The sequence below is a fragment of the Panthera tigris genome, chromosome D3 (assembly GCF_018350195.1).
Source record: "Panthera tigris isolate Pti1 chromosome D3, P.tigris_Pti1_mat1.1, whole genome shotgun sequence".
NCBI lineage: Eukaryota > Metazoa > Chordata > Mammalia > Carnivora > Felidae > Panthera > Panthera tigris.
The window spans coordinates 8,357,496-8,378,099 of NC_056671.1; the positions used below are offsets into that span (position 1 = coordinate 8,357,496).

Genomic DNA, 20,604 nt, shown 5'->3' on the forward strand with positions numbered 1-20,604 from the left:
ACGGTTAACGGACCACACTCAGCATCGCTGAGTTTGGGGCTTTGGTCCTTGGTTTGTGTACCGAGGTTTGACCTATATGGTGACTCTCAAGATTTTCAAATTTGTAAAGAAAGGGTCTGGGATACTAAGGTGCAAGGCACCTCCTGTTTTAGGGGACAGGTATATTTCCTTCTCGTGACTGATCCCTTCCACAAAAAAGATGCAAACGTGCAAGCGCGCGATCAACTAAAGAACTCCTGCCCCTCCCCCAATTTAACTCCTGCGTCGCGCATCTGCCCTCCCCGCTCTCCCGAAGCTATTCGGGCAGTGTCCGGAGCGCATCGGAGGGGGCTAGAATACCGCGTCCTCCTCTTCACCCGCGATATCGCCCGGCCTGACGCACGCGTGCTGACGGGGGAGGGGAGAGGGGAAAGCCGCTTCCGCACGCCGCTCGAGGTCCGGGCACCCGGGAGGAGATGCCGGGCCAGGGTCCGGTGTCCGACTGGACAGAATGCAGCTCTTCTGCAGAGCCTCCCGCGGTGGCCAGAACCGAGGGTGGCGGCGGCGGGTGAGGCTGAGGGGCCCTGACGGGTTAGGGAGGACGGCGACCGACCCTGGGTCGTGATCCCTAGTGGAGGAGGGGGTGGGAGTTGACTGCTCCAATAGACTGGTCCCCAGTGCACTGAAGCGAGAGGAGGGAGAACCTTTGTTGTGGCCGGGGTGGAACAAATGGAAGCCGACTCACAGTTTAGGGGAAGGGCTTGTGAGATAAGGTTGAGTGTTGGTGCAATGACTAAACGCGGTGATTGCGACAATTGCCTGGGTGCATTTTTCTGCCCCGAGGGGGCGCTGCGAAACCTGCTGGAAAATATGCCGTCTGGTCACAGGATCTCTACAAAAAGAGGGGGTGGGGGATAGAGCAGAAAGGGAGGTTCAACGGAGGACTTTCAAGTCAATAAATCAGTGCCGTATGTGCGACATTAGCCACCTCCGTGTCCGAGGGATTCATAAAGCCAATGAGACAGATAATTAGGGATATTAGAGGCACCTTGATCTTGATATTTTCTTCCCACATAAGTTTTTCTTCATAAATCCATTTTATTTTAAGCAGGGTGGGTTTTTTTTGTTTGTTTTTTGTTTTTTCATTGTTTTGTTTTGTTTTTACTATTATTTACTGGATGCTGAAGACAATTAGTCTTCGGTACCTCCTCATCCCTTCCATCAGTTATTACCTAAAAGTGAGAGCTGCCGGGTGTTTCTCTCCAATTCAGCACACAGTCATGGCTCCTGCCGTATAAAACAAAATGACCATAAGGTACTGAAGACTTTTAAAGATGTGGTCTTGTCTTTCTTTTCCGTTCATTACAGTGCTTGACAAAGTGTGGGATCCGAAATGTATCAAGAGATAAATGAACACTTGGTCACTGAATAAACGGAAGGAAGAGACAAGGAAGGGAGTTTTGTCTTAATTTGAAAAAAGAAAAAAGAACTTGCACAAACATAGAAATATTCCAGACCAATTTATCAGTTCCCGTACACCTTAATTACATACAGTAAAGAACAAGATAGTCTTCTCCATAGCAAGTTACTTGATTAAAAATAAAGAGAGCAAGAAAATGCCACGGGTGACACAGAAGCCCAAACTACTTTATTGAGCTCAAAGTAGGAATTAGATTAAAAAGGCTATAAAAGTAAGACCAAATCTGGCTTAAAGTAAATCCTTTCTAGTATGGTAAAAACCTCAGATAACTCACTTTGAAAAAGCCCGGAGCCATTAGGATATAACCAGGATTAGAGGAGAAAATTTACAAGATGTTCTGTCGACGGAGACATGAAAAGTAAAAAGCATACTCGATACTGCCCTTTTTTCATTTAAAATACTTTTTAGAAATACGTTTATTTATTTATTTTTGAGGCAAAGTGTGCCTGTGCGCGAGTAGGGGAGGGGCAGACACGGAGACTGAGACAGAAGATTCCAAGCGGGCTGGGAGCTCAAACCCACCAACGAGGAGACCATCAGCTGAGCCTGAATTAAGAATGAGTTTCTCAACAGACTCAGCCACCCAGGCGTCCCTAAAATATGTGCTTTCTTTAATGTTTATAAAGCTGTCAATTATTGCATATTATTTAAATCTTTTTTTCCCCAACAGATCACCTGGACTTTCTTATTATCAGAATTCCAAAGGTATTGGTGAGTAGAGCATATACAACAGATAATACCTATAAATAACACGGTTTAGAGATTTTGCTACAACTACAAACACAATGGAGTTTTAAAAATAGACTTTATTGGCATCCTGAACTTAAAATTTTGGGGGGTGCCTGGGTGGCTCAGTCAGTTGGGCATCGTCTTCGGCTCAGGTCATGATCTCCCGGTTCGTGGGCTCGAGCCCCCCGTCGGGCTCTGTGCTGACAGCTCGGAGCCTGGCGCCTGCTTCGGATTCTGTGTCTCCCTCTCCCTCTGCCCCTCATGCTCTGTATCTCTCTCCTTCAGATATAAATAAACATTAAAAAGAACAATCCAGGTTTTTTTCTCTTGTTAAGATATCTAATATCAAGTATTTATTTTTTTAAAAATTGTTTCTTTTGACAGGAGTGCGCATGCACATGGGGGAGGGGCAGAGAGAGGGGTACAGAGGATCTGAAGCGGGTTTTGTGCTCACAGCAGAGAGCCTGATGCAGGGGTCAGACTCAAGAACCTTGAGGTCAATGACTGGAGCTGAAGTGGATGCTTAGGATGCTTAACCGACTGAGCCACCCAGGCGCCCCCCACATCAAGCATTTTAAAAAGAGTACTTCAAAATAGCAATGAATCTGAAAAGAATTGTGTTTGTAACTGATGTTTGAAATGTCCCAGGTATGGCCTGGGGTTTATACACAAATTGAAGGGAAAAGTTCTGACTAGAATAACTTCAAAGGATGTAAAATATTTCTCATTGCTGCTGTTTTCCCTCTCACTTGAAATAAAGGATAAAACTGCTGGAATTAAGAGAGTAACACAGAACCCCAAAGGCCTCTCACTAATTTCTGGTTGCGGTGAGGGGAGCAATTTCAATTCTATGATGTATAAACTTAGATTCACTTTATTTTTCCTTGGAAATTTTATAGTCCTTACAGTTACCTCAGAAAAACACAGACGTGTATCAATGTGTATGTACATAAAAATGCATATGTACGTATAAATAAAGTAGTTGCCTTGAAATGAAATTGCTGGATCATATGGCAATTTTATATTTAATTTTTTGAGGAACCACCACACTGTTTCCACAGCCGCTGCACCATTTTACATTCTCACCAGCAACGCACAGGGTTCCAATTTCTCCACATGCTAGCTAACACTTGTTTTCGTTTAAAAAAATTTTTTTAATGTTTATTTTTAAGAGAGAAAGAGGGACAGAGCTCAAGCGGACAAGGGCAGAGAGGGAGGCACAGAATCGGAATCAGGCCCCAGGCTCCGAGCTGTCAGCTCAGAGCCCAACTTGGGCTCAGACTCACGAACTGTGAGATCATGACCTGAGCCGCTTAACTGACTCACCCAGGCGCTCCTGTTTTCATTTTTTCAAGTTTGTTTTTATTTATTTTGAGAGAAAGAGACAGAGAGCAAGCAGAGGAGGGGTAGAGAGAAAGGGAGACAGAATCCCAGGTTGGCTCTGTGCTGTTAGCAGAGAGCCCGATGCAGGGCTCAAACTCACGAACCATGAGATCATGACCTGAGCTGAAGTCAAGAGTTAGACACTTAACCAACTGAGCCACCCAGACACCTTCATTTTTTTTTTTTTTTTTGTGATAATTACCCTTATGGGTATGAAATGATACTTCATTGTTACTTTGTGTTTCCCTAATAGTGAGCATCTTTTCTTGTGCTTATTGGCCTTTTGTGTGTCTTATTTGGAGACATCCAGTCTATTCAAGTCCTATGCTCATTTTTCAATTGGGTGTTTGTCACTGAGTTTAACTGTTATCTTTAAATGTTTAATTTTCTGTGAAGAAATGCTACCAAGCTTTTGACAAGTTAAATGTTAGTCCAGGCTATAATACGCATCTCAGAAATAATGAATAGCAGGGACACAAAAGATATAGTCTTAGATAATTAGCCCACATTTACCACTCGAAAAAGGATTTAAAAAAAAAATAAGCTTTTATTACTATAGATTCCAAATTATATTTTAAGGGTCATAATGACATAATTTCCAGATAATTGTTTCTTTGTTGGCAAACTAGTTAGTCCTTTAGTATGCAAATATAACACTTACTTATCTGCATTAACTCTCCAATTTGTCAAAATCTTTTTCTTTTTTTAAATTTTTTACATGTTTATTTATTTTTGAGAGAGGGAGACAGAGTGCAAGCAGGGGAAGGGCAGAGTGAGAGGGAGACGCAGAATCCAAAGCCCGCTCTGGGCTCCAGGCTCTTGGCTATCAGCACAGAGCCCGACACCGGGCTTGAATCCCTGAACTCTGAGATCATGACCTGAGCTGAAGTCGGATGCTTGACCAACTGAGTCACCCAGGCATCCCTGTCAAAATCCTGAAGAAATAAATAACTAAAATTTAATATGTAAAATTGTAATGGACTTTGTTGTCAATATTGAAACAAAAGTGTGGTTATTTAATTCAACTTACTGAATATAAACTTTTTTTTTTTTTTTTTTTTTAATTTTTTAATGTTTATTTATTTTTGAGAGGGAGAGAGACAGGGTGTGGGCAGGGGAGGGGCAGAAAGAGAGAGGGAGACACAGAATCCAAAGTGGGCTCCAGGCTCTGAGCTGTCAGCACAGAGCCCGACGCGGGGCTCAAACCCACGAATCGTGAGATCGTGACCTGAGCCAAAGTTGGACGCCCAACCGACTGAGCCACCCAGGCGCCCCTGAATATAAACTTTTAACTTAAAAATCTGTTCTGCCAGCTTTATTTGTAATAGCCTAAAACTGGAAACAACCCAAATGTCACCAACAGGTGGATAGATATATATCAAGAATAAAAAGGAATGAACTATTGTTACACATCACACAGATGGATTTCAGTATAATTATGCTGAGTGAAAGAAGCCAGACACAAACAGAATATATGCTGTATGTTTACATTTATATCAAACTCACGAAAATGCAAACTACTCTATAGTGATACTAACTGTAGTGATAGAAAGCACATCACTGGTTGCCTGGAGCGGGAGAGTGTGTGGGGACTTCGGGAGTGTTTCAAAGTGTTATTTCCTGGTTAAATTTCACCAGATACTGTTTTCCCCCAAACTGTTAATGAAGTTTTTACCCTAGATTAAGTTACTGATCTCAATATGTCTGAAACTGAAAACTAGCTTCATTCTCCTAGATATGTCTCAAATTGCATTTTGTATTAAAAGACTATTAGTCTACCCACATCGGTATTAAAAACATGAAATAACAGAAACCATGTAAAAATAAGTTTTAGTAAATTTCTGCAAAGCCCTTTGTGTTTTAACACTGCCTCATTAAAGGTATAAAATTTGTGTTATTCTATCTTCTATCTTGAGTTTAATACTAACATACTAAAATCAAATGAATGATAAAATATTGTTGTAAATCTTTAAAGTGCAAGTCTTACATGCACATTCTTGTCTAGTATAGTTTGACATACGATAAACTAAACAACATAGTTTGCATCTCACCTGAGTTCAAAATAATGTAGTCTATATATAATTATATATATATATATATAGAGAGAGAGAGAGAGAGAGAGAGAGAGAAAATATTTGTAAATATCTTAGACTTTTGTATGCTCTAAAACCAAATGGCATATCATACAGCCTTTGAACTTTAACAGAGTGACTCATATTCCTACTGCAGGGTAGTCAGGGACATGTGTAAATATATAGATATTAATAATTAATTTATTGAGTACATCTTTGCTCATGAAATTCACCTAATAATGTCCTGCCCACAGACAGAATCAAAGATGGACCCAACACACACATAGCCAAGCTGCAAGAGTTATGGAAAACTCCTCAAATTCAAGCAATTAACATCCCTAAATCAATGACAGATGCGTCTTTTCTAAAGGTATGCTAACTAAATACCAATGCTTTATTTAAATGCCAAATTCTTTGTATTCAGAGCTGAACTTTTTATTGGAGATCTGCTGCTTAGAGGGTAAGGCACTTGAGAAGACAAGGTACACCCAGCATATTGTCTAGGACTCCATAAATATCTGTGGAGTAAACTCAGGAATGTATGCAAGGATTTTATCATTATAGATTTCTCATCATAAGAGTTCATTTAGGGCTTCATGATACTTGACATCTAATGTACCTTCACTCAGCTTAATGGCCCTGAGGAAAGTTACATTCCAGAGATGGAAACCCAAACTCCTAGATTTCACTGAAGGACTGCAAAATTAGAGGCAAGCTAATAAAGAAAATGGCAATAAGCATTTTATAACTGTTGAACCTCTGTTACCTATTAAAGGTCATATCTGCCAGATGTGTCCCTGTTAGAGGAAAGCAAATTAAGGTTACAAAAGATCTGTGCAAATTGGTCAGATTTTTTTGACCAGCATTTTGAGTTTTCACTGAATTTATTACCTGTTCAGTTCAGTAAATCCCGTGTGTGTATACACACATACAGACACAGTGTAGCCTTGCATTTTAAGTGAGTGTTACCTTCTAAAATCAGCAAGTGAAAATCTTAAGTCAAAATTACTTTCATCAAAGACCGATAGACTATTCCCCAGTTTGTTCAACACAGTTATTCTTCTGGTGCTAGAAAAGACTATTTCTTTAGTTAAGACTAAGTAGAGTAGTTGAGTAGTTGAGATAACCACATGATACCTCAAAAATATTTGGAAGGTAAGATGCCCACATTCACTGAGAGGCACACAGGAACTAAGTCTCACTGACAGAACAGCGAATCTCTACTCTCCTTTTTTTTTTTTCCTTTTTAAACGTTTATTCATGTTTTGATAGAGACAGAGCATGAGTGGGGGAGGGGCAGAGAGGGAGGGAGACACAGAATCAAGAGGGAAGCTCCAGGCTCTGAACTGACAGCGGGGCTCGAGCTCACAGACTGTCAGATCAACCTGAGCCGAAGTCGGACACTTAACCAACTGAGCCACCCAGGTGCCCCAACTCTCCTTATTCTTCTAGATCACTGGTTCTCAAACTTCATTGGGCATTTGAATCACTTGAGTGCAAACAGGAGGCAGGGTCACTTGTACTGTTTAAATGGCCTTTTCTTTCTTTTTTCTTTTCTTTTTTCTTTTCTTTTCTTTTCTTTTCTTTTCTTTTCTTTTCTTTTCTTTTCTTTTCTTTTCTTTTCTTTCTTTCTTTTCTTTCTTTCTTTTCTTTCTTTCTTTTCTTTCTTCCTTCCTTCCTTCCTTCCTTCCCTCTCTTTCTCTCTCTCTCTCTCTCTCTTTCTTTCTTTCTTTTCTTTCTTTCTCTTTTTGGACAAATTAGGATAGTTGAATTGGAATAAATAAAAATACAGATGGTTCAGCTGTCCTGAACATTCAGCCTTTCAGATAAAGAATCTTGGCAACCTCTGTTCTACAATGCCTATAAACCTTGTTTGTATTTTAGCAGCCAGACCTCACCTTAGGCCAGAAGCGTTATCTGTGCAGCATTGCTAAGATCTATAATGCAAACTACCTGCGGATATTAATGAAGAAGCAGTATATGCATGTGATCCAGCGCAACTCACAAAAGCCAGGCAGGTGCACCTCATTCGTTTCTCACTAGTTCTGGCAAGAAACAAGAGGGCCTTCTAACAGAGCTGGTCTGTATGACAGGTATCTTCACTCATCACAGAAGCCGCCTCAGTTCTCGTTACTCACAAAAGCAGCATTACCCCTGCACCACATGGCGACACCAGTTGGAGAGAGTGGACTTGGGGCCTTCTAACATCGCAGCTGCACCTGCACCTGAAATGATCCTGCAACATTCACTCTGGCGACCAGTGAGAAACAAAGAAGGGTCTGTTTCTTACTGTTTAAAAGGAGGAAAATATATCCCAATTTTATCTGAAGGGTAGCTAAATGAGATGAAAGCTTGTTTCCTAATATGTTCATTTTGCTACATTCAGAGTAGGTTAGACAAAAAGCACAAAAGGATGTTATCTTATGGTCTCTTTGCTGATCTGACTGGAATATGCCACTCCTTTTAGAACATCTTTTGTGGAATTGTAAAAATTTCTTGATCAGCTAGAAATATGGAAGACTGCCCTTTTTAGTAATTCCCACTCAAATTTAAAATAATACAAACACTTCCAAAAGGAGCATATGGTTGCTTCTGCACAGGGGACTACTATAAACAAAAAAGGAAAGAAAAAAGAAAATAAGCCTGATTATTCAACCTGTACTACAATAGTGAGCTTTGCATTTCAGGGTTAATAAGTCGCAGGAGAATTCAGAGATTGAAAGAGTCTGTTTGGTGATACTGGCAGCTTAATAAAAAGAATTTGTATGGTCTTCTACATGCATTAGACAGTTGTTCATTTCACTGGCTCCAATTAAGATACTTCTCTTTCTTACAGTTTAAAAACTGGATATGCATCCAAAACAAGATGTAAGTCACTGAAGATTTTTAGAAAACCAGGCAGACTGTTCATGCAATCAGGTAAATGTGGATTTTTTTTTTTTTAATGTTTATTTTTGAGAGAGAAAGAGAGCATGAGTGGAGGAGGAGCAGAGAGAGGGAGACAGAACTCGGAGCAGGCTCCAGGCTCTGAGCTGTCAGCACAGAGCCTGACACAGGGCTCAAACTCACAGGCCGCGAGATCATGACCTGAGCCAAAGTCGGACGCTTAATTGACTGAGCCACCCAGGTGCCCCCCGCTTTTTTAAACACGGAATTTTAAAATAGCATTTTTAAAGATCTTATGCTAAAAAATACATTTTTTAAATGTTTATTTTTGAGAGGGAGAGTGTGAGCAGGAAAGGGGCAGAGACAGACAGGGACAGAGGATCTGAAGCAGACTGCACCAACAGCAGAGAGCCAGATGCAGGACTTTAACTCATGAACCAGAGATCATGACCTGAGCCAAAATCAGATGCTCAACAGACTTAGCCACCCAGGTGCCCCGTGCTTAAAAAATATTAACCCAATATAGTTTCATTTCTATTACAGAAGACATTAAAAATATAGAATATTATTTGCTTTTAATTCTCCAAATAAAATAAATATGAAATATAGTTTCTGCGTTTATCTAAATGGACATGCTGCTGAGGGGAGTAAAATTCAAGGCACTTCTAATTCTAAACAAAGGTATTCATAATATCACGGTCGGAGACTTAACAGAGAATGAATTTCTGAGAACTCACAGCCACAAACATGAGTTTTTTAAGCCATAGCATTTTTATGAGATAGTGTCATTTTTGGATGGACAACATATTTTATATAGCATCATAGTTTACAAAGGGCTGTATCACCTATATCATTTTGTTTAATATTCAACAACCCAGTGGAAGCAAGCCAACCAAGTGACATTATCACAATTTTATGGGGCAACTCAGAAAAATCTAGACTTGGTAAGAATCAGCATAAAGGATCCTTCTATCACAAGTACAGAATACCACAAAATGAAAAAGGCAAAAGAGGAAGAAAGATGGAATGCTCAGAAGTATTCCTCAGAATTGATAACGTGGAGAGGACTAAGTGGAAGTTAAACAATTTCCTAGTTGCTACACAATGAGTAGAGAAGTGGGTAGGAAGGAAGTGGGGAAGTTAGCCCTTCTGCACTCCTGGCTCCTTGCTGTATGACAGTGCTGCTCAGCTCTGCTTAAATACCATAGTATACCTGTCCGAGGGAAATGGCAGGGGAAAAAGTAAGTCTGGGTCCAGAAAGAATAGCTGGATGAACTGCAGTGCAGATAGGGGGAAAGTGTCTGTGGTCACCAATGGAAGGGAGATGGGCAAGGACTTCAGGCTTACTGAGATGAGACTGCTGAAGCCGTAACTTTCGCATAACCAAGAGATTTTGAAAGCAAAGAGAAAACAAGACTCAGTAACAGAGAATTTGCTATAAGTTGCCCTGAATACAGTACTTACTAAGACTCTTATTTTACAAAGTTAAGAGATTTGGGGGAAGGGAGAAGTGATTAAGTTTTGAAAATTGCAGGCCATTTATTTCTGCGAAAGGTTATTACTAAGGTAGGCCATTTTGAAGGTTGTTCTTATGTACAGATCTCAATATTCAGGATGAAATACAACTTTATTTCCAAAACAGATATTATAAATTTATTTTCCTTTCAGTTTCTACAAATGATTCTGAATCATACATGAATGAAGAAAAAAAGGAAGAAGATTTACTAAATAAGTATATGCAATCAATGTCAATTGAAGAACAAGAACATGTGATGTTAACTTGACAATCTTGTCTTGTGAGTCAATGAGGTGCCAAAGGTGGGGGGTTGGGGTTGTGAATTGTGTCCTCTCTCTACATTTAGGATAGTATTGTTATTCACCAGTAAGTCATTAAGTAATTTTAGTTTGTTCAGAAACTTTTACAACAGTGTAATTGGTTTGATGTAGTTCCATGTGCTAATTGATACTTGTGTAATAAAATTTATGTGTAATATTTGCTTGTATTTCTAGCTAGATACAATTAAAAATTTTCTTGTGGCTTAAGATTGAATTATTTTTCTTTAACCCTGAGAGGTAAATTGTATAATTATTTTTCTGCTTACAGTAAGTCCTAAAACAGCAACATTGGAATTCCCTACAAATTATTTTCTTGACTGGGCTAAGGAAAGCCCTGAAATATCCTGATACAGAACAGCACTTGATAGACATAGCACCCTGATTTGTAAAGAAGGTGCTTAATAAGTATTTGCTGCTTGAAAACAACTTAAAAATATCAATTTGTCCTATTTCATGAAAACTGCCACACACACACTTGGCCTCTCAAGCTAGAGTTGGGAGTAACTGTACTAATCAGAGGATTCTTTACATTATGTATTCACTCTAGTGTGCTTCCGGAATTTCTAAACATTACTGTTTAAAAAAATACGTATACACACATACACATAAACACACACAGTTAAAACTTGAAAAATAGGAATAGGGCAATTTAAAGCAACAGTTTGAGGAATTATTGCTGATTTAATATGTCAATATAGTATATTCTTTGGAAAATCAAATCTGAGCCCAACATTATGACCCAGAATGTTGTAAGAAATGAGAGCACCCTGAAAGGTCACTCCATCTACCTCATCACTTTAATGCCTAGGTGCATTTAATTTCCTTTTATTTTTTATTTAAAATAATTTTTAACTTTATTTTTTTTATTTATTATTTTTTAATGTTTTATTTATTTTTGAGAGAGAGAGAGACAGAGCATGAGCGGGGAAGGGGCAGAGAGAGAGGGAGACATAGAATCCAAAGCAGGCTCCAGGCTCTGAGTGGTCAGCACAGAGCCCGATGCAGGGCTCGAACCCATGGACTGTGAGATCATGACCTGAGCTGAAGTCGGACGGTCAACTGACTGAGCCACCCAAGGCGCCCCAAGAATTTTTAACTTTAAAAAAAAATGCGTATTTATTTTTGAGAGAGAGAGAGACTGAGGAAGTGAAGTGGGTTCCACACGGACAGCAGAGAGCCCAATGCGGGGCTCAAACCCATGAACCACGAGATCATGATCTGAGCCAAAGTCAGATGCTTAACCGACTGAGCCACCCAGGAGCCTATTTTATTTCTTTTTTTTAAAGTTTATTTATTTTGAGAGAGAGAGAGAGAGAGAGAAAGAACGCACACACACAGGTGCAGGGGAGAGGTGGGGGGGGGGGGGGGCAGGAATCCCAAACAGGCTCTGCCTTGTCAGCACAGATCTCACAAACTGTGAGATCATGACCCAAGCCAAAATTAAGAGTTGGATGCTTGACCAGCCAGTCACCCCTTTTATGATTTTAAAAAATTAAAACAAGTTTACCAAGAAAGTATAAATGAAAGGTTAATTGTTTATTAGTGAAGAGAAAAATGTATACAAGAAAGTCTAGATTCTTTTTCCTCATGCACTACTTTTGTAATAAAGTTCCAAATATCAACTTTGAAGATATTTACAAGGATAAATTTTTCTTAACACGTGACCATTTACTGGGTGGTGGACATTTTTTCATATAAATCATATACGGGAACGGAATATATTCTTAACAGTTTATAAGAAGCTTGGAACACTGTATTAACAGAAGATATTATATTTTACTGCAAAATATTATAAAAGTGATACAATTCTGTGGCTCATAAATGTTTAATTACTTGATTTGAACAGGGAATGAAAAAAAAAAAAACACCAAGATAGGCCTGGCTTTTAAGATTTTTTGTATTCAATTCGTTCTACTTTCACATCATCTCCAATTAGCTGATACACATAAGTGACAACTGTAGAAGCCTGGATATCCATCAACACAAATGAAGGAATAATGTTTCTGAAAGAAAATATAAATAATGTCAGTGTTTTGTACTAAAAAGCACCGCACTAAAAATTTCAATTTACAATGACAATTTGGATTCAAGGAGAATTCGAGTTGGTACCTATTAAATAGAATAATCACCCAAAGAAGAATGCCACAAAGGCTATCACTGAAATGGCTGCATTTCTCCTTTATGAAACACGACACATGCAATTATTAACTTTAAAAAATCCCCAAATTCCTACTCACGTTTCCAAGGCATTATATGCTCCAGTGGCAGAACCTGGATTAATGTAAAATTTATTTTCATGCTCAAATGCTTCAAATTTGTGTGTGTGTCCCGAGATAAGAATGTCCACATCAAACTGCCTCTGCAACAGGGCTAAGCTGGCCATGTCTCCCCAAGGAATAACTTGATGCCCATGGATCAAACCAATTTTGAACTGCCCAACAGTCACAACTTTCTGTTCTGGATAATTCAGATTCTAAGATAAGAAACAGACATGAAAACATATATATATTTCAGAGATACTTATGTTTAAAAAACAACCTGCTTAAACATTCAATCTCATATGGATGTTTGGATACAGTGCTCCACAACCAATACATTTATTAAATATATACATATTTAAAAAAATTTTTTAATGTTTATTTTTGAGAGAGAAAGAGAGTGTGAGAAGGGGACGGTCAGAGAGAAAGGGAGACACAGAATCCAAAGCAGGCTCCAGGCTCTGAGCTGTCAGCACAGAGCCCAATACGGGGCTTGAACTCACGGACCACTAGATCATGACCTGAGCCAAAGTCAGACACCCAACCAACTGACCACCCAGGCACCCCTATTAAATATATATTTTTAAATGCTTATTTCTGAGCGAGAGAGCACAACCAGGGGAGGGACAGAGAGGGAGACACAGAATCCGAAGCAGGCTCCAGACTCTGAGCTGTCAGCACAGAGCCCTACGCAGGGCTCAAACTCATGAGCTATGAGATCATAACCTGAGCCAAAGTTAGATGCTTAACTGACTGAGCTACCCAGGCACCCCCATTTGTTAAATACTTGATTTCTCTTCAGTCTCTAAGGCTACAACTATGCTCAAAACATAACTTACTCCAGGTAAACTGGAATTTACCATGCAATCCCTTTCTTGTGTTTTGTTTTTTTTTTTTTTTTTTTTTTTTGTAGAATATAGGTTCTTTGGGGCATGCTGTGGAGAATAATTACTCCCCCAAATTTGTGAGTTTCCTCTACCTAAGAATTCTAGGCATACGACCTATAAGCTAGATGTGTTCAAATTATATCCCAGGCTTTAATAATTATATAGATGGTTTCAAATAATAATGATAGTTAACACTTATTCAGTACTTAGTATGAAGCAGGCACTATCCCAAGGGCTTTATAAACATCAACCTATTTAATACTTACAAACAATCCTAAAAGGTAGCTTCTGTTATGACCCCCATTTTATGGATGAGGAAACTGAGGCACAGAGAGGTTAAAATAACTTGCTTAAGGTCACACCTTAGTAATAAGTGGTTGAGCCAAGATCTAAACCCTGGTCGTATGGCTCCAGGGTCTGTGAATTTAGCAATCAGAAGCAAAAAATTTTAATTCTTGCTACTGAAACTGTCTTTAGCATAACACAAGCAGAAACCCAAATATGTTTTTAACAAACCAAACCTATATTCTAATTATTGACAAGAAGTCTGTGCCTTCCTTCTCATTTCCCTGTCTTTTGCTCTCAGGTGGAAAGTTACCCGAAATCTTTTTTTAATTTATTTTATTTTTTTAAGTTATTTATTTTGAGAGAGGGGGGAGAGAACGTGTGCAAAGGAGGGACGGAGGGAGACAGAGAAAATCCCAAACAGGCTCCTCACTGTCAGTGCAGAGCCTGATGCAGGGCTCAAACTCATGAACGACAAGATCATGACCTGAGCTGAAACCCAAGAGTCAGATGCTAAACTGACTGAACCACCCAGGTATCCCTGAACTCTTTTTTTTTTTTTTAATCCACTAAAAAAAGAAAAAGACACTATACTTACTCAGTTTGATATAAAGGAATCCCATTAAACAGCACCAATTAAGTTAATTTATGAAAAAGCTTATATTCCCAGAAATAAAAGGCAATTTTTTACACTAGAATCAGATTTATCATGCTAAATCATACAGTGTTAGTATGAGTAGGGCCTTAAAAATCATCTATTCCAATCATTTACGTGAGAGGAAACTAAGAGGATGTAATTTGCCTAAAATCTCATTATTAACTAATGGGCAAAGCTGGAATCCCAGACCTTCTAACTTTTTTCCTTAAAGTCGGGTTTATTGAGGTATAATTCACATACAGTAAATTTACCCTTTTTAGTGTACAATTCAAGGGTTTTTGACAAATATAGTCATGTAAGCTCTGCCACAATCAAACCCAGAGCAGTTCTATCAAGTCCTCAAAACTTCCTCATGCCCCTTTATTGTCAACCCTGGAGTTAGGGAGCCACAGCAGGGTTTTCAGCAGAGTGGTGATGTGATGTTACTTCGCCTAAAAAGGATCACACTGGTTGCTACTTAGAGAACAAATTGTGGAGGAAGGAAGGGTAGAATGAGAAAGCTGGAATATAAGAGTGATATGGTGGCTTGGAACAGGGTAGTAGAGGTGGTGGTGAGAAGTAATAAAAACTTTATAGGGCTCCTGGGTGTCTCAGTCAGTTAAGCATCTGACTTCATGATCTCACAGTTTGTGAGTTCGAGCTCCTCATCGGGTCCCGTGTTGACAGCTAGGAGCCTGGAGCCTGCTTCTCTCTCTCTCTGCCCCTCCTCTGCTCGCACTCTCTCTCAAAAATAATAAACATTAAAAAAATTAAAAAAAAAACTTTATAAACTAAATGATATCACTACAAAAAATAGCAACACAATCACTTTTAGTCCATATCAATTTAGTCAGAACAAGTATTTAATATGCTTATTGAGTAATCTACTATCAGTGACTTGCAAAGAGTAAGAAACAAGTATGTGTAGGAAATTGGTATTTGGGGGGCACCTGCATGGCTTAGTTGGTTGAGCATCCAACGACTTGATTTCCGCTCAGGTCATGATCTTACTTACGGTAATGGGATCGAACCCAATGTCAGGCTCATTCAGTGTGTGGAGCCTCCTTGGGATTCTCTCCCTGCCGCTCCCCCCCCCCACTCCCCCCCCCCCCCCGCCTTGCTCAAAATAAATAAATAAGCTTAAAAAACTGCATTTGGGATGTTAACAACAAAAGACCTTCACAGTTGAAAAACTAAGGTGTAAAGAATAAAGCTTATATATGTAAGAATTAAGAAAAAGAAATAGTTGTGAATGGAAAGAGAAATACATCACCTCATCGAAGTCTCCTCTCACAATATGAACATCACCGGCCAGAGTCTTGAGATAGTCATAACTCTCTTTGGTGCAAAGGTTTCCAGTACAGAGAATGTGCTGAATCTTTCCTGGCACCAGCAGCTTTTTGAATTTAGCCGGCAAACTGTTGCACCGGTGTGGGATGTGCAGGTCTCCTAATACCAACACCAACTTTAAAGTGTCAAGGTGAGACAAGGTGTCATGTCAAACATGATGTCAAAACAAGATGTTCTCTCTTAACTCCCCTTTTAAATTAAATTAAGCAGAGATTCCAGAACCCATAAGAGCAGAAGTTATCCATACAGTTCTTAACATGACCATTTAAACAAACACACATATGGTAACCTACTCTGTTCTAATCAACCTTATTTTGGTCATAAATAGGTGTGCATTCACAATACAGGTCATCATTCAATTTACCAAGAATAAAATTGGGCTTTCTAAAGCAATTCATTTAGAGACCTATAAATGACACTTAAAAAATTGCAAAATGAAAAATACACTACTGGGTCCTATGGGATTTGGCATTTTTGAGGTGTGATACGGTAATTCCTAGTTCTCCAGCTATAATGTAAAACCTAATATACTGATTCCAATGTTCCAGGAACATTAATAAAGAGAATTGCTAAAAATGTAGTGATAGAGAAAAAACTTAATTCTGTAATTTATGTTTACTAGACTGTTTACTAAACTATATGGAGGAGCAGTAGCCAAAATTTATAATATTTTACTTAAAACAATTAGTTCTACAGTATATAGGAATAAAAACAGCCTATGCTTCAAAGAGTTTCGATAGGACAAACACGTGCTTTTGAATTATGATCTCTGTTATCTTCTTTCCTTATTAAAAATCCTGTCATATTTCTACTGTCTAGATTAAATTGCCTATGTACCCTCAGTTTGGTTCCCAAATTTAAAATAACATTTTCACAGTCTTTCATGTGCATTAGAGATTAAAACAAAACAAAACAAAAAAGAGATCAACTAAATAAGTCATGAATTTAGCAGGAGGTGGTTTAGAGTTGCAACATAGTCTCAGATGACAAAAATAAATTTTGCACTTAAGTATAAAAGAATAAATAAAAACCTCAATCCTGTAAAATTTTAATTTTGAAAATTCAAGATTTGAATATAAACATTATTTGATTCAGTCATTTAATGGAATATTGTCAAAAGGTCATTTTGAAGTAATATCTGCCCCCCAAAGGACAATAATCAATTTCTTATGTTGATTAGTATAAACACCCTCATTCTGTAACAGGATGTTTTCCCACACAGACATTCCATCCATAAATGTACATGCCCTTTAACTGCTTTTAAAGAAGGCATGACTATTCCTTAATATTGAGAAAGAAAACATTAAATAAATACGATACAATCAGAAAATAGTTTTGCCACCATAGACTTTGTAAACTGAAATTAATCAAAAATGAAAATGTGTCAAACTAAAATTATTACTAAAACAAACTTGATTCATCTTGCAACAAATATCAACATGATTACAAAGGAAAGGAACTGTTATCAGGACACAGAGTAACTGAGGTAACACGAGGTTACACAATTAGCATACTTTAAAAGAAATTGTTAAATAAGTTTCTTCTTTTTAAAGTGTGGTTTCAGCTGGTTATTTGTTCAATGACTTAATTGTTTCAATCCAGATCTTGGTGGATAAAACATCTTAATGTAAAACTAAAGACCACTATGAAGTTTCCACCCTCACTGGTAATCAATGCAAAAGTACCTGGAGACAGAACAATCTTCATCTTTAGAGGGGGATCCCTTCAGATATGGATTGAAGTACATAGTTAATGTGGGAAGCTGGCATTTGAGAAAAAGGTAGAAAATAGATGTCTATATTAAAAAAAAAAACCCTCCAACTACTCGTAAAAGGGAATACGTCTATATATAGCAGGTCCAAAATCTTTGGGACTGATAATCAGCTGTTGAATCTGAATGTGCTAGAAAGAATATTAGTAAGACACGCTACTTTATAATGACTGATGACCTAAATTCTATCACATATTACGGATTATGCCTAAGTCTAAAGATATTAGCAGTCTAAAGCTATAACTATATGAATGACCAAACAAAAATTATCTCAAACTAGTAAAGATTCTTAGTAAGACTCTCATTTCATATAGATGACTAAGTTATAGGGGAGATAGTGTCACATAACAAATGTCATACTCTGAAGAACGTCCTTGCCCAAATTCCACACTTTTGACAGTTCAGGTTAGGCAAAGTTTGTAGTCTTTTGAGACAGCAAAAGATCCTAGAAATGGCAGCTTTGTTAAATTTAAATAAAGAACCAACCCAATCAAAGCATAGGAATTTGGTTATTTCCTATTTGATAGATTGTAAAAGGGTGAAATCCCAGTAATCAGCCACCCGACCACCATTGTTAGTAGGAGCTAAGAGAAGAAACTTACTCTGTGCCCAGCCTTAGTGGAATGAAGAAGTTGATTGCAGACAGGGGAATGAAAAAAAAGGGTGAAACATGACCAATGTTAAAAGAAAGCAACGAAAAGAAACAAACCAAAAACAGAGCAACAAAAACTCATATCAAATGAATATGCAAACACTTGTTAATGATTTCTGAGTGTTATGAAAGAAAATGTTAAAAATTGGCTTTGCTCAAAACAATACCAAAAGAACCATTTGCTGTATTTTTAAACATGACACACACACGGACACACACACACACAAACGCACTGTAAAAGAAATTTGCCTTGTCGATTTTTTCTACTTCTACTCTTCTCTACCATGATTCCAATCTCTTTTGTTTCCTGTTCTGTTTCAAATTTTGTAAAACAATTTGGAAAATTCACCAGTAACAATGTAAATGAAAGCTAACATTTTCTGGATGCGTAAGGACTAATGCCTCAAGTATACTGATTTTAATTCTCTTATGCTCAAAATTCTAGTAGTTGGAAAATTTATGCTGCAGCTAGATCATTATTTTGCATAGAAGATCTAACACAGCACTATGAATACATTATCAAGTGATGAAGCCACCAACGAAAGATACAAAACCAAACACATTCCTCCAGCTACAACTGGACCTTCTCCACACCTGAATTTGCTGCCCACAGACCCTGTATACCAGGTGTTGAATATTTCTAGTCTACTTTGCCAAATAAAACGTTTTTAATCATGAAAGAGTCCGCTAATGCTAAATTATGCCCAGTTCTATCTCACGTGACAAGTAATGTTCCAGTGTAACTCCCCTTAAAAAGTGTTCATTTCTCGGGGCGCCTGGGTGGCTCAGTCGGTTGAGCATCCGACTTCGGCTCAGGCCACGATCTCATGGTCCGTGAGTTCGAGCCCCGCGTCAGGCTCTGTGCTGACAGCTCAGAGCCTGGAGCCTGTTTCAGATTCTGTGTCTCCCTCTTTCTCTGACCCTCCCCTGTTCATGCTCTCTCTCTCTCTGTCTCAAAAATAAATAAACGTTAAAAAAAAAAAATTTTTTTTTTTTAAAGTGTTCATTTCTCAAAAAACCCTTCAGGAACATGAGTATGGAATCATATGTCCTCTTCTCTCAGGAATAGCTGCCTCAAAATTATTGTAAACCGATCACTCTAAACTGGAGTCTGCTGAGAAGCAAAAATCAAAAGACGGGGTTAAAAACCTTTCACATATACAAAGACGCACAGACCATAAATCTTTGGCTGTCACGTCTACAACCACCTCCAAGGCTATGCTTGTCACACAATCGTGGGAATCTTAAAACGTGCAATGGATGCCCATCAGAAATAGAAGTCCCTTTACAGTTACCCTCACCAACACAAACACCGAGATAATCAGAGCTCCTTCTGAACAGGTTAACTTTTCAGGGAGTGAAGGACACCTTTGAAAATCTGATCGTGGCTCGGAGTCCTCTCCAGCAGCAGCTCCCGAGTTTTTATATAAGACGGTCGCAGGGGCGGACACCTACTGGAGGCCAGCGGGTGGGGTTTGGCCTTGAAGCGGGCAGGGCAGTCCGATGAGTCTGACGAGGTAAAGCTCCACAAACTACCCCCCGCCCCGGCACCCACACTGGCTCCTTACCCGGAAAGAATGTACACATTCACAAATGTTTCCAATTTCAAGGATCTCCTAAACCATTAAGGAAACAACGGTTCCAGGCATTCTAAGAGCCACATCCAGTCCTTTGAGGACTCACTACCAATTTTCAATGGCAGCTGCACTAAATTGCAGGGGCTAAGGGGATAGTTTGTATTCCCTTTTCTCGGACGGCAAACTAAAATGGATAGGGGATTCTGCTCGTTAGTTCCCATTTTGCATCCGAGAAGCCAGCTTTCCACGCAAGCGGCAGGCAACTGGTATACCCTCACCAGCGGGAGGTGCCTTTCAAGGGAAAGGAGTAGGGAAACGTCTGGAAACGGAGGGGACCATGCCCCTTTCTCAGGAGCTAGAGGACCAGGCCCAAAGGTCTTTCCCGGCTCGGGCGCGCGGGTCTCGTGACAGGACGAGTCGCTGAGGGGGGCCCTTTCCCCCCTCGGACGTCCTCTGGTCCCTGGGGCGGGGGTGCGAGCCGGCCGCACCCAGCGGTGGCTGCCCCTGATCCTCCCCTGCCCTCCCCCTGGGCCTTCTCCAGGCCCGGACCTGGGCTGCGCCCGCCACGCCCCCGAGATCGCCCATGCCCTCGCTCCGAGACTCCCAACGTCTCCCAACGATGCAGCACCGCGGCCGAGAGCTAGGCCTCGGCCGCCGCATCTGCACTCCTCACCATCCTGTCACAGGGCTGCGCTCAGTCACCACCGCCGCCGCCGCCTTCTTCCTCGGGCTCCGGGGCGACCCGCCCACCTCGCTCTCAACCAATGACAGAGGAGGTCGACGGGAGACGGCCTACGGGGGCCCGTACAGGCCCTTCCGCGA

The 20,604-nt window shown here is 39.6% G+C and overlaps 2 protein-coding genes across 7 annotated transcripts; one reads left to right on the top strand and one right to left on the bottom strand.

Annotated features, from left to right (window-relative positions):
- Window positions 1–19: 19 nt before the first annotated feature.
- FAM216A (family with sequence similarity 216 member A) lies at window positions 20–10,572 on the top strand. 5 transcript variants are annotated; one of them, XM_042962358.1, is made up of 7 exons: window positions 20–159; window positions 2,130–2,164; window positions 5,898–6,013; window positions 7,528–7,657; window positions 7,737–7,920; window positions 8,480–8,562; window positions 10,198–10,572. In XM_042962358.1, exons 1-7 carry the CDS (start codon window positions 77–79, stop codon window positions 10,311–10,313), a joined length of 747 nt encoding a protein of 248 aa, XP_042818292.1. In that variant the 5' UTR covers window positions 20–76; the 3' UTR covers window positions 10,314–10,572. The 5 variants fall into 5 exon arrangements, with proteins under 5 accessions (XP_042818292.1, XP_042818291.1, XP_007079654.1 ...); XM_042962357.1 differs by having other exon boundaries at window positions 21–159; window positions 2,130–2,170; XM_007079592.3 differs by lacking the exon at window positions 20–159 and adding an exon at window positions 218–547 and having other exon boundaries at window positions 2,130–2,170; window positions 7,531–7,657.
- Window positions 10,573–11,880: 1,308 nt separating this feature from the next.
- On the bottom strand, window positions 11,881–20,549 carry VPS29 (VPS29 retromer complex component). Of its 2 annotated transcripts, XM_007079597.3 has the most exons (5): window positions 20,456–20,549; window positions 18,156–18,167; window positions 15,706–15,897; window positions 12,603–12,838; window positions 11,881–12,368 (listed from the first exon to the last, which is right to left on the bottom strand). In XM_007079597.3, exons 1-5 carry the CDS (start codon window positions 20,456–20,458, stop codon window positions 12,251–12,253), a joined length of 561 nt encoding a protein of 186 aa, XP_007079659.1. In that variant the 5' UTR covers window positions 20,459–20,549; the 3' UTR covers window positions 11,881–12,250. The 2 variants fall into 2 exon arrangements, with proteins under 2 accessions (XP_007079659.1, XP_007079660.1); XM_007079598.3 differs by lacking the exon at window positions 18,156–18,167 and having other exon boundaries at window positions 20,456–20,541.
- Window positions 20,550–20,604: the final 55 nt, after the last annotated feature.